At 45.2% G+C, this 16,212-nt stretch overlaps 1 protein-coding gene across 4 annotated transcripts in view; it reads left to right on the top strand.

Annotated features, from left to right (window-relative positions):
* acads (acyl-CoA dehydrogenase short chain) overlaps positions 1-16,212 on the top strand; it is a 303,908-nt gene that overhangs the window by 7,139 nt on the left and 280,557 nt on the right. For 2 of the 4 annotated variants that reach the window (XM_085961832.1, XM_085961829.1), the window contains exons 1-2: positions 4,863-4,972; positions 14,921-15,084. In XM_085961832.1, the coding sequence (XP_085817958.1) occupies positions 4,936-4,972; positions 14,921-15,084 (201 nt within the window). In that variant the 5' untranslated portion in view covers positions 4,863-4,935. Of the gene's footprint in view, positions 1-4,862; positions 4,973-14,920; positions 15,085-16,212 lie in introns of those variants that run through there. The other 2 variants (XM_085961830.1, XM_085961831.1) reach the window with 2 other exon arrangements.

Genomic DNA, 16,212 nt, shown 5'->3' with positions numbered 1-16,212 from the left:
AAGAAGGAAAAGTGCGGGAAGCGCCATTTTATTCCATTGGGGAAGAAGGAGAAGCGCGGGAGGCGCCATTTTAATCCATTGGGGAAGAAGAAAAAGCGCGGGAGGCGCCATTTTAAACCACCCAAGATGCCGAAGAGTGGCAGTATCACTGCTTTCGACAACGAGGTAGAAGACTGGACCATGTATGTGGAAAGAATTGAAGTGTACTGCAAGGCAAATGAGGTGGCCGATGGAAAGACGGCGTCGGTATTATTAAATTTGATGGGCACGAGAACGTACGGCCTATTGCGGAATTTAGTTACCCCAGCTAAACCAATGGAGAAAAGTTTTGAAGAGATTGTTAATATCTTACAGGAACACCTAAACCCTACACCGCTGCTGATAGCAGAAAGATTCAAGTTCCATAAAAGAAACCAGCACAAAGATGAGAGCAATGCTGACTATCTTACGGAACTACGCAAGTTATCGAAGCACTGCCAGTACAGAGCAGGACTGGCAGACACCTTAAGGGGTAAGTTTGTCTGCGGGCTCCAGAGTGAAGGAACCCAGAAACGACTACTTTCGGAAAAGGACCTGACGCTAGAACAGGCTTTCAGCGTGGCAGTATCCTACGAAGCAGCAGCACGGAGAGCTGCGGAAATACAACAGAAACCACAAGAATACAGCGCTAACGAAATAGCGTATGGAGCAGAAAAGTGCTATCGCTGCGGCAGAACAACCCATGATCAGAAGGACTGCTGGTTTAAGGACAAAGTATGCAGGCAATGTGGGAAAATGGGACACATAGCAAGAGTCTGCAGGTCGGGAAAGAAAACCAACACTAAAAGAACTACTAAGGAAAAGTACAAGAAAGTAAAGAAATTGACAGACAGTAGTTCGGAAGATCAGGAGAGTGATAAGGACTCCGGGAGCAGGAAACTAAGTTGTCTAAAGTTACACAACGTGATCGCAAAGGAGGATCACCGAACCATTTGGGTCACCCTCATGATAGCAGGGTCCCAAGTAAAGATGGAATTGGACACAGGATCAGCCCTAACTGTCATGAATCAACAAGACTATGAGCGGCTATTCTCACACATACCCTTGAAGGACACGTCCATTGTATTGAAGACATACACGGGGCAAAAAGTCTACCCCAGAGGAAAAATAAGGGTGCCAGTTTAATACAACGGCAAGGAAACACAGAAACTGTATCTATATATACTACAAGATGGAGGACCACCATTATTGGGACGTGAATGGATCCGAAAAATACAATTGGATTGGCATTCCATTCAGGCGCTAACTGTGACTGACAAAAAGGATGACGACGTCACACCTGGACGACTGTCAAAAATTCTAACTGACGCAAAAGAGGTGTTCCAACAAGGACTTGGGACTCTAAAAGGAGTAACGGCAATGATAAAAATCGAAGATAACGCAAACCCAAAATTTTTTACGGCCAGACCGGTACTGTACGCGATCCGCCCAGCCATTGAAGCAGAGCTGGAGAGTCTGGAGCATTCGGGTGTACTGTCCAAGGTGGACTGGAGCGAGTGGGCCACACCCATCGTCCCTGTAATGAAGAAATCATTGAGCAGCACGCCTGGGGAGCCGAAGAAGGTTCGCATCTGTGGGGACTTCAAAGTAATTGTGAACCCAGTCCTGCACACAGTACATTATCCACTTCCACGGATAGAAGATATTTTCGCCTCACTATCTGGAGGGAAACGCTTTACGAAGATTGATCTGGCCCAAGCGTATCTACAAATGGAGGTGGAAGAAGCATCTAGGAAATACCTCACGATAAACACTCACAAAGGTCTTTACCAGTATAACCGACTGGTATTCGGGGTAGCATCAGCCCGGCTATTTGGCAGAGGGCAATGGAACAAGTCCTGCAAGGGATCCCGGGGACCCAGTGTTATTTGGACGACATCCTGGTTACGGGCGAAAATGACAGTGAACACCTTGCCAACCTGGAGCAGGTGCTCACTAGATTACAAGAATATGGGCTACGAGCCAACCGCCCCAAATGCGAGTTCTTCAGGAGACAAATCTCGTATTGTGGCCACATGATTGATGAGGAAGGGTTGCATAAGTTCCCAGACAAGATTGAGGCAGTAGTCAAGGCTCTAGCACCGGAAAATGTGTCGCAACTGAGGTCGTTCCTCGGGTTGGTGAACTACTACCATAAGTTCTTGCCGAATTTATCTACAATTCTGCACCCACTGAATGCCCTGCTGCAAACTGGAGTAGCATGGAAATGGAGTGATGAGTGTAAGCGTGCCTTTCAGAAATGTAAATGCCTAATCACTTCAAAAGAAGTATTGGCCCACTACAATCCAACACTACCGATTCGGTTGGCATGTGATGCGTCTCCCTACGGCATTGGAGCGGTGCTGTCACACAAATTCCTTGACAGTTCAGAGAGGCCAATAGCCTTTGCGTCGCGCTCGTTAACCTCAGCCGAGCGTAACTACGCCCAGATTGACAGGGAGGCCCTCAGCCTGGTGTGGGGGGTGAAGAAGTTCACTCATTATCTGCACGGGCAGAAATTCACCCTACTGACTGATCATCAGCCTCTGGTCTCCATTTTTAACCCAAAGAAGGGCGTTCCGGTGATGGCGCAACGGCTGCAAAGATGGTCACTTTTTCTAGGGGCACATCAGTACAACATAGAGTACAAGGGTATGAAACAGCATGGAAACGCTGATGGGCTGTCGCGCCTACCGTTGCCTATGGCAGAGGAAGCACCTGCAGTGGACCCTGTTGAGATATTCCATTCGACCATAGTCGAATGTCTACCTGTTACAAACTCAAGTATAGAGAAGGAAACCCGGAATGACCCGACACACACTCGGGTCTATGATTTGACAGTGAAGGGATGGCCAGCACATGGCGACTCACTGTTGCCAGCATTCTCGCCAAGGAGAGAACAGCTGTCAGTGTGCCGGGGGACCTTGATGTGTGGATCCCGAGTGGTAATTCCACCCAAGTTGAGAGATAGAGCACTCTATGAGCTTCATGAGGGTCATCTGGGAGGGGTAAAAATTAAAAGCCTAGCCAGGGCGTTTGTGTGGTGGCCGGGAATCGATAAAGAAATCGAGGATATGACCAAGAGATGCACAGGATGCCAGAAGATCCAAAACGCTCCACCACAGGCCCCGCTACACCCATGGGAGTGACCCTCATCTCCATGGCAACGGGTACACATTGATTTTGCTGGTCCATTTATGGACTCAATGTTTCTAATCGCCGTGGATGCCCATTCGAAATGGCCAGAGGTCATCAAAATGTCCTCCACCACCACGGAGAAAACTATTGCAGTCCTACGGACCATCTTCGCCAGGAATGGCTTGCCAGAACAGATTTGCTCCGACAATGGGCCACAGTTTGTGTCCGAGGATTTCCGGAGGTTTCTGAGGAATAATGGGGTGAAACATTACACATCTGCCCCATATCTTCCAGCCACAAATGGATTGGCTGAGAGGTTTGTTCAGACCTTTGAAAAGGCAATAAAGGCGATGTATAACGACGACATACCACTACAACACAAGGTGGATAATTTCTTGTTTGCTTACCGGAATGCGACACATGCAGTCACCAACCACGCTCCAGCCATAATGTTCTTCAACCGAAGGCTAAGATGTCGCCTGGATTTGCTCAAACCAAACATTAGACGAGATGTTGAGGATAAGCAATTCCAGCACATCAATGAGAAGCCAACCAGGAGCTTCAAGATAGGGCAACCAGTCTTGGCCCGCGACTACCGAACAGAAAAATGACAGCCAAGAACGATATGCACACAGCAGGGACCACTAATGTACACAGTGGACGTTGGAGAGAGCATCGTGAGACGCCATGCTGACCAGGTTCTAGAGTCACAGGAACAAGCCAAACCCATACCACGAGCATGTGCACCTGGTAATGAACCCAAAGTACAGATTGCGTCTACCTCAGAATCGGTGGTATTGGAAGCTGACGAACCAACCAATGACAATGAGCCAGAATCGACTCCGCCGCAAGAACAGGATACTCGAGAAAGGCGCTATCCAGTCAGGATCAGGAAGCCTCCTCAAAGACTGAACTTATAAATGATTATTTCAGTTGATGTATATAGTTCAGAGAAAATTGTAATTGTAATTAGTTATTATTTAGTTGTTAAATGAATGTTATGTACTGTTTATCTAAAAGGGGAGGAATTGTTGTGTATGTACCTTTAAGAGAGAACTGATTTTATACTGCAGTACCGGCAGTGACCACACCTGTATATAAAGCCATAGCAGGCTTCTGTACTGCAGTTTAAGCTTACATACCTGTTATTACTGTTCTCCTGCAGTCCGTCTATTATTAATACGCGGACACTACAGATACTCCAAATGGTTTTGTAATTGGGTTAAAAAGTACACAAAACGTTTTATGAATCTGCTTCTCAAAAAAGCATTAAAGCTGCATTTAACATTCTCGCAGGTCCATTGGAAGTGCAATACCAAAATGTTCCTGTAGACTTTTTTCACATTATCCAATACTTAGCTGCAAAATTATTTAGAATCTCCCAGAAAGTGATCAGATTCTCAAAGTCTTATCAAGTGCATGGCTGCCTTTACGTTAAAAATGCATTAACAAGGCGCTTTACAGATTACGGTCTTCAAATATTTTTGTTGCAATGCTACTTAAAGGAACATTATTGGCAATCATTCGCTCCGTCCCCTGGAAGTTATTCACCTTACACCTCCAGTGCACAAAGTATAAGAAATTTTGGTTTTATTTTTGTTTTACAAATTAGTGCACAGTAATTGTTTGCGACAATAAAAGTTTTCTTTAGCAGAATGGAAGACGCAACGGTACAATCTGCCGCTTCTCCGGGTTGGAGTGGGAGGTATGGGAGCGGAACGCAGCGGCGGGGTGCGGAGGTGGGGGACGTAGTGCAGGGTGCACGCGGTGTCGGCAGGGATGGCTTCGCTGCTGTGGAGAGTCACCAGAGCAACGAGTGAGTTTAACAAGCGATAAACCTCTGGAGCGAGGTGGGAGGCCGGGACCTAGGACCAACCCCGCGCTATCATAAATAATAGGATATTGAGGGGGGGAATTTGAGCATAAGCAGTGGCTGCTGCTCTCTGCCAGCCAGCTGAGTGATGCCCTTTCACCTACTGACTGCTCCCAGGGCCTGGCTTTAATAGTTGCTGATATCTCCCTCTCTTAGGCAGTCCCTTGGAGCCGAGGATGACTTGCTGCCACATTAAGAATAAGTTCTCAGGCGACTGATGAGTCCAATGCGGGACCTATAGTCCCTGTCATAGGTGGGGCAGACGGTGGTTGAAGGGGCGGGTGGGCAGGGTGCTTGGGTTGACGTGCGCTGCTTGTGCTTGGCTTCCGCTTGCTCCCGGCGAAGAGACTCGAGGTGTTCGGCGCCTTCCCGGATGCTTCCCCTCCATTTTGTGCGGTCTTGGGCCAGGGATCCCCAGGTGTCGGTGGGGATGTTGCACTTTTTCAAGGAGGCTTTGAGGGTGTCCTTGAAGCATTTCCTTTGCCCACCTGGGGCTCTGTTGCCGTGTCGGAGCTCTGAGTACAGCGTTTGTTTTGGGAGTCTTGTATCGGGCATGCGGACAATGTGACCTGTCCATTGGAGCTGATCGAGCGTGGTCAAAGCTTCGATGCTGGGGATGTTGGCCTAAGCGAGAACACTGACGTGATGCGCCTATCCTGCCAATGGATTTGCAGGATCTTGCGGAGGCAACGTTGGTGGTACCTCTCCAGTGCTTTGAGGTGCCTGCTGTACACGGTCCATGTCTTTGAGGCATACAGGAGGGCGGGTATCACTACTGCTCTGTAGACCACGGGTCTGGCTTTAACTAGTTGCTGATATCTAGGATGTAAAAGGCTGGACTAACTACAAACTGTCAATATTCCACCCCCCCTCCCCCACAAAGAGATTATAACCAATCTAGAGTGGAGGTTTTTGTGAACAAATGCCATGTTGTCACGAGGATTTTACTAAATAAGTTAATGGGAGAGCGATCTTATAAATGCTCGAATCCATTATTAAGGAAGTAGTAGCAGGGCATTTAGAAAATCAAAATACAATCAAACAGAGTCAACATGGTTTTATGAAAGGGAAATTGTGTTTGAAATTTATTAGAGTTCTTTGAGGATGTAACAAGCAGGGAGGATAAAGGGGAACCAGTAGATGTAGTGTATTTGGATTTCCAGAAGGCATTTGACAAGATGCCACATAAAAGGTTACTGCACAAGATAAGAGCTCATGGTGTTGGGGGTAATATATATTAATAATATTAATGACTTGGATGAGGGGACCAAGTGTACTGTTGCCAAATTTGCTGGTGATACAAAGATAGGTGGGAAAGGAAATTGTAAGGAGGATATAAAGGGTTCGATTTTGCAAGGCCCGAGGAGACGGGATTGGAGGTGGGTGAGGTGCTAAAATCGCAAAAAAAATGGCGGGCGGCTCCGATTCCGCCTCCGAGCAATTTTCCCAGAATCGGGGTTTCAGACCCCGTTTCCATCCCGCCTCCAAGAGGCCCTTAAGGCCCTTAACAACCAGTTAAGTGCCTCTATAATCCAATTTTGACAGGTCTTTCTGAATTTAACACTTTCCCCCGTGCTGCACGTCTCCCCTGGAACACGCCAGTTAATCCTGGCGGCCTCACAATTGGATTGCTTACTAACAGCTGCATCTCCACCATTAAAAAGGAGCTTTCAGCAATGATCACTTGCAGGTGGCAGAACTTTGTTGTCTCAGGTCTGGGCGAACTTTTAGCAGGCCTACTCATTGTTGTGGAAGTTTGGAGCCTGACACCCATCTCCAGTGTGACCTCCTGGGGAAACCCCTCTCCCCACCTTGACTGAGCGCTTCCTCAACTGAGGCATATACCAGAAGCATGGTGACCATTTAATTCCTTTCCTCCTGGACAGTGGGGAGGGGGACTGTCGCTGGTACTGTGGGGGAGTAAAGGAAAGAGTTAGACATGTGAGATAAACGTTGCATGCACATTGAATTGTCAATCTGTTAGAGCATCAGAATCAGTATCAGTCACTCATGCAATGTCAAAGAGAGAGATGAAAAACTATTCTGTCACCAGCTTGCTCTGATGTGCCCATCTGTCCATCCCCCACTTGCGCATCCTCCTCCACTCTCACGATCTCCAGGGCCTCCTGCTCCACAACGGTGAGCTGGGCTACTGAGGGTGGCTCTCCTCCTGTCCTTGTCCTCTCCCTCTTATTGTGGGCTCTCTTTTCCTGCAATGAGGGACACAAGTGGAGTTTGAGTGAGGATGAAGGAGTGAGTGTGGAGAATCCATAGCATAGATGCTTAGAAGGACACAAAGATGGAGTGAGGTACCAAGGGCCCTCCCTGTGTGTTGTAAGTTGTTGTCATAGCATCACAGTGATAGGGAGTGTGAGGGCTGCATAGTTGAATAGTTAGGTGAATGTGAACATACAGGGAGAGGGAATGGGGAAGGGTGCAGGGATGTAAGGGTGAAGGGATGTGGAGGAGGAGGTTGACAAAGCAGAATGTTGGTGATGAGAGGCGATGGGGATCAGATTGAGGGTCATGGGGATGGAATACTCACTTTTCCTGTGCGGAGAAGGTCATGAAACCTCATTCGGCACTGCAGCCAGGTTCTGCTGCACATTGAAATCGCATTCACCTCCTGTGCCACTTGCAGCCACACAGCTTTGGTCTGTTGTGGAGGCTTTTTCCTCCCTGAGGAAGGAAAGAGCACTTCCTTGTTTGCTCTTGCTCCCTGTACCAGAGCTTGGAGGGAGGCCTCATCGAATCTGGGTTCACACTTTGGTCTAGTGCTGGACATAGTAGCAGTAGAAACCCCTCAGAAGTATATGCTGATAAAGTTGTACGGCTGAAAAAGAACCAAGGCTGCTTGCAGGCCTTAAATCCAGCTGCATAGATGATGTCATCGGAGGTGAGTTTCAGTATCAAAAGACTCATTGGGCCAGGGGTTCCCACACGCTGGAAATCAAGTGCCCGATTAGGACAAAATTGCACTTTTGTCCCGTCTCACATCGGAGGCGGGGTCCTGACACGCCGACCACCTGACATGCCCCCAGCCCGCCCCCACTGACAAAATCGACCCCAAAGAGTCTGCAAAGGGATACAGAGAGGTTAAGTGAGTGGGCAAGAATTTGGCAGATGGAGTATAATGTGGGAAAATGTGAAGATATCCATTTTGGTAGGAAGAATAGAGAAGAAAAATATTTAAATGGAGAAAGACTACAGAATGCGGTGGTATAGAGGGATTTGGGTGTCCTCGTACATGAAACACAAAAAGTTAACATGCAGGTGCAGCAAGTAATTAGGAAGGCAAATTGAATGTTGGCCTTTATTTCAAGTGGGATAGAGTATAAAAGTAGAGAAGTCCTGCTACAACTGTACAGGGCGTTGGTGAGACCACACCTAGAGTACTGCGTACAGTTTTGGTCCCCTTATTTAAGGAGGGATATACTTGCATTGGTGGCAGTTCAGAGAAGGTTCACTAGGTTGATTCCTGGGATGGAAGGGTTGTCGCATGAGGAAAGGTTGGGCCTATCCTCATTGGAATTTAGAAGAATGAGAGGTGATCTTATTGAAACATAAGATTCTGAGGGGGTTGGACAGGGTAGATGCTGAGAGGATGTTTCCCCTTGTGGGGGAATCTAGAACTAGGGGGCATAGTCTCAGAATAAGGGGTCGCCCTTTTAAGATGGAGATGAGGAGGAATTTCTTCTCTCAGAGGGTCGTGAATCTTTGGAATTCTCTACCCCAGAGAGCTGTGGAGGCCGAGTCATTGAATATATTCAAGGCGGAGGTGGACAGATTTTTGAGCAACAGGGGAGTCCAGGATTATGGGGAGCGGGCAGGAAAGTGGAGTTGAGGCCAAGATCAGATCAGCCATGATCTCATTAAATGGCGGAGCAGGCTCGAGGGGCCGAATGGCCTGCTCCTGCTCCTATTTTTTATGTTCTTATGTTTCTTATGTTATTTTCACTAGAAAGAAGGTACCTTTTCAGAGCCTGTTTCACGTCCTCAGGACATTACAAAGAGCTTCATAATCAGTGATTTACTTCTGAAATGTAGTTACTGTTATTATGCAGACAAACTAAGTAATGACTACAACTCAAGGCTGAGCAAATTACATCTCCATCTCTACTTGAACTGTGTGAAACGACCAGCAGTATAATGAGTTTAAGAGGCTTTGTGTTCTCAAACTTGGGCTGTGTCTGGAGAGGACATTTTAAACGGTTTTAAACTGGTGCACTACTGGTGTTTACAGTTGGAGGTGGGTTGATATGAATTGAGAATATTAGACAAGAAGTATATTGACACAACCTCAAAGCCTACTGGCTTAAGTGGAGTTTTTTAAATAGCATATTGATGCCAAGATATGTGCTAAATAAACCCAGTAGCAACACAGCAAATGTTTTTTTTTACAGATAAACCATCAGGTTTGTAAATACAATTCTATCCTTTGCTGATTTATTAGCTACAAACAGCATTCTAAATACAGCAACACTTTCAGAAATGAAGCTTACAAAATGGGACCTTACTTCGTATTTTCTGTCTTTTGGGCAAAGCAGGTTGCATTAATGGGTTGGATTTGGCACTTTTGCCATTTTATTTTCTTAGAAACTTCACCTTAAAGTGCAAAATCATCGCTCAGTGTTGGAACATAAATGACCTGAATTCAGAAACTCCATGCAATGCGGTCAAATTTGCAGATGATACCAAACTAGGAGGGGCAGTTGAATTGCAGGAGGCAGCCCAGAAATTGCAGATTAAGTTGGATATGATATGTAAGTGGGCAGAAATATGACATAAAATTTAATGGAGAAAAATGTAACATACTGCACACAGCAAGAAAGAATAAGTGGCACATGTACCCCAAGAATGGTGCTGAAATAGCCATGGACGAAACCAAAAGAGACCTAGGTGCCTTGGTAGACTTGACATGCCCGACCAATGCAGAGCAGCGATCATCAAAGCCAACAGAATGCAGAGCTACATAGCCGAACAAGTTATAGGAAGTTGTGACCAAACCGTATGGTGCTCTTGTCAAACCACACTTTGAGTTCAGTTCTGCTTGCCTTGATACAAGAGAGACCTTTGTGCACTGGAAGCAGTGCGGAGAAGAGCCACAAAGCTGATCCCTAGTATTCAAAGTCTGAGTTATGAGGAGAAAACACAAGTAGACATTAATAATCTTGCAGGATGGGTGTGAAATTGGCAAATAAATTTCAATATAGATAAGTGTGAGGTGGTGCATTTTGGTAGGAAGAATAAGGAGGTCACACACTGCTTAGATAATAAGAGTCTAAATGGGGTAGAGGAGCAAAGCGATCTAGGGACCCAGATACACAAATCACTAAAAGTAACAATGCAGGTTAATAAGGCAATAAAAAATGAAAAACAAGTGCTGGGGTTCATTTCTAGAGGGATATAATTAAAAAGCAAAGAAATTATGCTAAACTTGTATAGAACTTTGGTTAGACCACACTTGAGAATGCTGTGCACAGTTCTGATCTCCATATTATAAAAAGGACATAGAGACATTGGAGAAGGTGCAAACATTTTTTACAAGGATGATATCAGAACAGAGAATATACTTATCAGGAAAGGCTGAACAGGCTGGGGTTCTTGTCTCTAGAAAAGAGAAGGCAGAGGAGTGGTCTGATAGAGGTCTTTAAGATTATGAAAGGGTTTGATAGGGTTAGACATAGACGAGATGTTTCCACTTGTGGGGGAGTCCAACACTAGAGGTCATAAATATAAGATAGCCATGAATAAATCCAATAGGGAATTCAGGAGAAACTTCTTTACCCAAAGAGTTGTAAGAATGTGGAACTTGCTACCACAGGGAGTAGTTGAGGCGATTAGCACAGATGCATTTAAGGGGAAACTAGATAAGCACATGAGGGAGAAAGCAATAGAAGGATATGCTGATAGGGTGAGATGAAGAGGGGTGGGAGGAGGCTCGTGTAGAGCATAAACACCGGCATAGACCAGTTGGGCTGAATGGCCTGTTTCTCTGATAATAACTCTATATAAACATGGGCTCTTCGGCCTGGAATAGAGGCATCTGAGAAGTGATCTTATTATAGAGATATACAAGCTAGTCAAGGGAATGGTAAAAGGAAAAACCAGAATATTACTTTGTTAAATTGCGAGAGTAGGACAAGGGCACAAGTTCAAGCTCGAAAAGGTAAATTTAGGACCGATGTCAGGAAATTTTTCTTATATTTAACATATAGAATAGTCTTCCAGGAAGAGTAGTGGAGACAAAAGCCATGGAATGTTATAAGGAACAATTGTATGCTTAAATGGGAAAATTCTAGGATCTTTCTGCATGGATAAACAAAGATGTGTTGAATAGCCTCCCTATCCATAACTATCTTCTGATGTGAACCCAAAAGTGCATGTAAATTACGTCTAAGATGCTACAAAAATGATCCCGAACAAGGCTTTTACTTTAAGAAAATAAAATGGAAAAAAATCTTAGATCTAAGGTAGCATCATAAACTGCCTCGTCCACTGGTAACAGTGGCACCACTGAGTCTCATGGATCTGTGGTTTTGAGAGAGCTCACTGCCATAAAAATATTAATAAATCAAAGGGCAGACAAAGTAAAGGTAACATAGAGGCTGTTTGACACAGGTTTATTTATTCCCTTCCTCCTTCCTGGCTTACCGACCTCTACCCTATGCAAATTATTCCCTTCCTCCTTCCTGGCTTACCGACCTTCTGAGCCTTCTGCATCAAGCTCCTCTCACCTATCACCTCTGTCCTCATTGACCTACACTGGCTTCCTGTCGCCCAATGGATTGAATTTAAAATACTGGTCTTCATCTACAAATCTCTCCACAGTCTTGCCTCTGCGGCCTTCTCGAACCTTGCATCTCCTGTGCACTCTGGTCCTGTAAGTGATCTCCTGCTCCCTCAGCTCCACCTTTGGTGGCAGTACCTAAAGCCATCTCAACAACAACAACTTGCATTTATATAGTGCATTTCATGTAGTAAAACGTCCGAAGGCGATTCACAGGAGCGTTCTCAAACAAAATTTGACACCGAGCCACATAAGGAGATATCAGGACAGGTGACCAAAAGCTTGGTCAAAGAGGTAGGTTTTAAGGAATGTCTTAAAGGAGTTGAGAGCAGTAGAGAGGCGGAGAGGTTTAGGGATGGAATTCCAGAACTTATGGCCTAGGCAACAGAAGGCACGGCAATCAATGGCGGAGCGATTAAAATCGGGGATGCACAAGAAGCCAGGAACACTAGCAGAATCACAGCACTACTCTCTGCAACGCTCTCCCTAAAAACCTCCACCTCACTATCTCTAAAGCCTTCCTGGAACCCATCACTCACACCAAACATTAGTTCATCTCTCCTGAAACTCCCACAGAGATACCGAGCTTTCCCCTCTGTGAGGTACCTTGAGACGTTGTCTATATTAAAGGCTCCATACCAATGCCAGTTACTGTTATTGACGATAGTAGGTTGGTCTAGCAAATCCCCTGCATTTGGGGAAAGTTTTGTGTGGGAGATCACAATTTTGCACCCTCTTGCCTCAGGATTATGATCATCTGTTGTGTCGGCTGTGCTGGTAATTCCCAGTTTTTCTCTTGCTGCAGAGAAAGAAGAATGAACTTACATTTGTACAGTGTCTCTCATATCTCCAGGATGCCCCAAAGCGCTTCATAGCCAATTTGTTACTTTTGAAGTGTAATCACTTGTTATGTAGGCAAACGCAGCAGCCGATTTGTGCACAGCAAGATCCCACAAACAGCAATGAGATGAGTGCTGCATTGGCTGAAGTGTGTCTATCAAATGAGATGTTAAACCACTCTGCCTGCCTATTCGGGTGGACATAAAAGATACTCTTGCACTATTTGAAGAAGAGCAAGGGACTTCTGCCAGTGCCTTGGCCAATATTTATCCCTCAACCAACTCCACCAAAACAGATTATCCAGTCATTTATCTCATTGCTGTTTGTGGGACCTTGCTGTGTCCAAATTGGCTACTGCATTTGTCTACATTACAGCACTGGCAACACTTCAAAGTAATCCATTAGCTGTAAAGCACTTTGGGATGTCCTGAGGATGTGAAAGACACTATATAAATGCAAGTTCTTTAATGTCTCATCTGAAAGAAGCACCTCCAACAATGCAGTATTCCCTCAGTACTGCACTAAAATGTTGGATTATATACTTATAAGTATCTAATGGGGCTTGAACCCACAATTTTCTGACTCAGAAAATGGCAAGAGAGTGCTATGGAGTGATTAGCGATCCCTTGAACACTAATAGCTGCTACTGGGGCTAATGTCCTGTAGCCTTTGAGCCCAAGTTAATCAAATTATAGGGTCTTTGAAAGATAAGAGTTAATTTTGATGCTGATTGCATTTCAATGACCCAGATGTGATTGTGTTTTCCATTGCTGCTAGGTATCAAAAACAGACTATTACGTGCCCAGGAAGTCACAATTTCACATCTTGTTCACCCACATGTTAAAAAATTAGTAACATTTTAATTGTCTGATAATTGAGAAGAAATTGTTTATGAAAAGAGATGAGTTACAACCTACAAACTTTCTCGGGGCCTTCAGCTCCCTATTTGCCTTGCTGATCTTTGCTAATAGCAACTCTGCAGAATTCTTTCCATGTAAGTTGCCATCAGAAATTGTTAATTCGAGCTTACTGAAAGAAGTGCAATGATTTCACACTTTCTCTTGTTTTTAAAAGGTGGCTATTTATTGTGTAAGTTTGGTTATTATATTTTTAGTACCTTGCTGTATCTTTTTGCTTCTGTATATTATTTTGTCTCTAAATAAATCTGACCAATTAGTTTTAGCCTTGCATTTTCCACTTCCTGAGGTGATGAGAGAACATGGTGAGAATCCCACATATTGTCCAGAAAGCAGTTTACTGTGATTACTGTGATTAAGGGTTAATTGTTGGACCTGGGCATACTAGTCAATACACAGCAGTGAATAAAGGCAGAAGGGACTTGGTCTGCTTATGGAAACTAGCATCTAGTTACAAACCCCAGAGCAAGTGTATAAAACAGGCCTAAACTACAACCGGGCTATCCCACTGCATTCAGTGAAAGCCCACTCTTAAAGCTTTAGTTTTAACACTTCTGATATGAATTCTGGGATATGCCTCTGGCAAGTGAAAGCACTTGCAAATTCTACAGCCAGTTACATTATGAAGAAATAAAGAGAAAATGAGGTAAAAGGGATGACGTGAAAGAGGAGAGAAGGATATATTAATGGCACTTAGCCATCATTTGGTCCCAGGCAACAGATATTTCTTGCCTCTTTAACCATGTTTGCTTTTGACACAACTGAATACCTCAGCCATATGGCTCAGGACTGAAAATCTCACATCTAAAGATAGGTTTAGGGGGCTGGGGGGGTGATCTCCACTTGGCTCGCTGTAATTGGTAACTCTGTAGCACAGGAATCCAAGCTATGTACTTCATTGGCTGTAAAGCACTTTGAGACGTCCGCTGGTCATGAAAAGCACTATATAAATGCAAGTCTTTCTTTCTTTATGTCTCTCCTCCCCTAGAAATGATTCCCCATTGGCAGCACGTGTCAGAACAAGTGTGATTTGCTGTGTCAGTACAATGAAAAGAAGAGAAATGATTGTTATCACATTACCCGAATGGCCTACTCCTGCTCCTATCTTCTATGTTTACCCAACTGACCTTTGGCCTTTAATCGATTAACCTTGGGCGTACAGCATTTTGTTGAGGAGCTTCTGTTTGCACCCATGAAATGCTGTGCCACCATCGTCCAGATTAGGGCAACGCTGATGGAATTGATCAAGCAATTTTAGGGTATCCATGATTTTACCTAGTGATAGTATACCAAGTAGCGACCACTGTTTCTGATCAGTTATTCTGTATTTTCCCCCTACTACAGCCGTAAAGTCAAGATGTTTACGCCGACTGCACACAGTCTATCAAATGGTCAAGCTTCCAGAGACTCATCAGTTGTTGCGGGACACCTGCAGAGGTTTTGCGGAAAAGGAGCTTGTTCCAATTGCTGCGCAGCTGGACAGAGAACACAAATTTCCTGCTGAACAGGTAACAGCTTTTATTGAGGCCTCTGGTGGCCGTCTCCCTAACACACTAAGGTTTGATCACATGACAAAAATCTCCTGTGCTGGTGGGAGAGACTGTTTGGAGAAGCTGTGACCATTGATTTGAGTTACCCCATAATTCTGTGGAAGTCAAATACAGTTGACTGCAGGCATACAGTTTCCCCCCTGACGTTGTCTGCATTCCTATGTATATGTAAAGTAATAGGATCTGGAGGGACTGACAGCAGCAAAATGTGGGTCTAGTGAAGTCTGCCTGCTCCAGGATAGTAAACGTTGGAAGCTGATTCTATGTTTTTGTAATAAAAACAGAAAATGCTGGAAACACTCAGCAGGTCGGGCAATATCTGTGGAGAGAGAAACAGAGTTAAAGGGCTGGATTTTGCCAGCCCCGAGGAGGCGGGTATGGAGGCGGGACTGCCGGTAAAGTTGCAGAAAGTGGGGGCGGCTGGCAAACCCGCCCCCATCCCACCTCCGTGCACTTTTGCAAGGAGGCGGGAAGCCGTCCTGTCCTGGGTCCCGTCTCCTCGAAGCGAGAAAGAGATTAAATCCTTTTAACTGCCTGTTAACAGGTAGTTAACAGGCAGAAATAAGGATTAGTCCCATTTTACCTTTTCAACTGCAGGCTTCCCGACCTCGGAGAACTCCGCTGGGTTGGAGGAGTCGAGTAGGGGGTCTGCGGGGGTCGGAGAGGTCTGAAAGTGAGATGTAGAGGTGAGTGATGGGTGCAAGTGTGGAGTGGTAAGTATGTAAGGTGAGTGTAAATTGTCAACAAATATTCACTTACCTTTGTTTCTGCCTACAGCCTTCATCCGCTCTGGATCAGGAGTCCCGACATCTTCCTTGTAGATTTCACAGACTGGCTGTTGGATCCTCCGAACCAACAGTCATCTGAGATCTACAAAGTAGAAAGGTTTGATGAGTCCTGACCACAAGGGCTCATCAAGCTACACAGAATGTCAGTGTTTGACAGCTTCACAGAGCTGTCAAACGCTGACATTTCTTCTTTATTGAAATCTTGACAGATGGCACGTCAGACGTTGATGTGCTCTGTCAGTGACTTCCCCCTAATTGGCCTGCTGAGCCCGCAGGGCGGGCTTAACAAGGTCAATCA

This window comes from Somniosus microcephalus, chromosome 19 (assembly GCF_052327205.1).
Source record: "Somniosus microcephalus isolate GS21.2 chromosome 19, FLI_Smic_1.0, whole genome shotgun sequence".
Lineage (NCBI taxonomy): Eukaryota > Metazoa > Chordata > Chondrichthyes > Squaliformes > Somniosidae > Somniosus > Somniosus microcephalus.
This window is presented reverse-complemented; position numbering and strand designations above follow the sequence as displayed.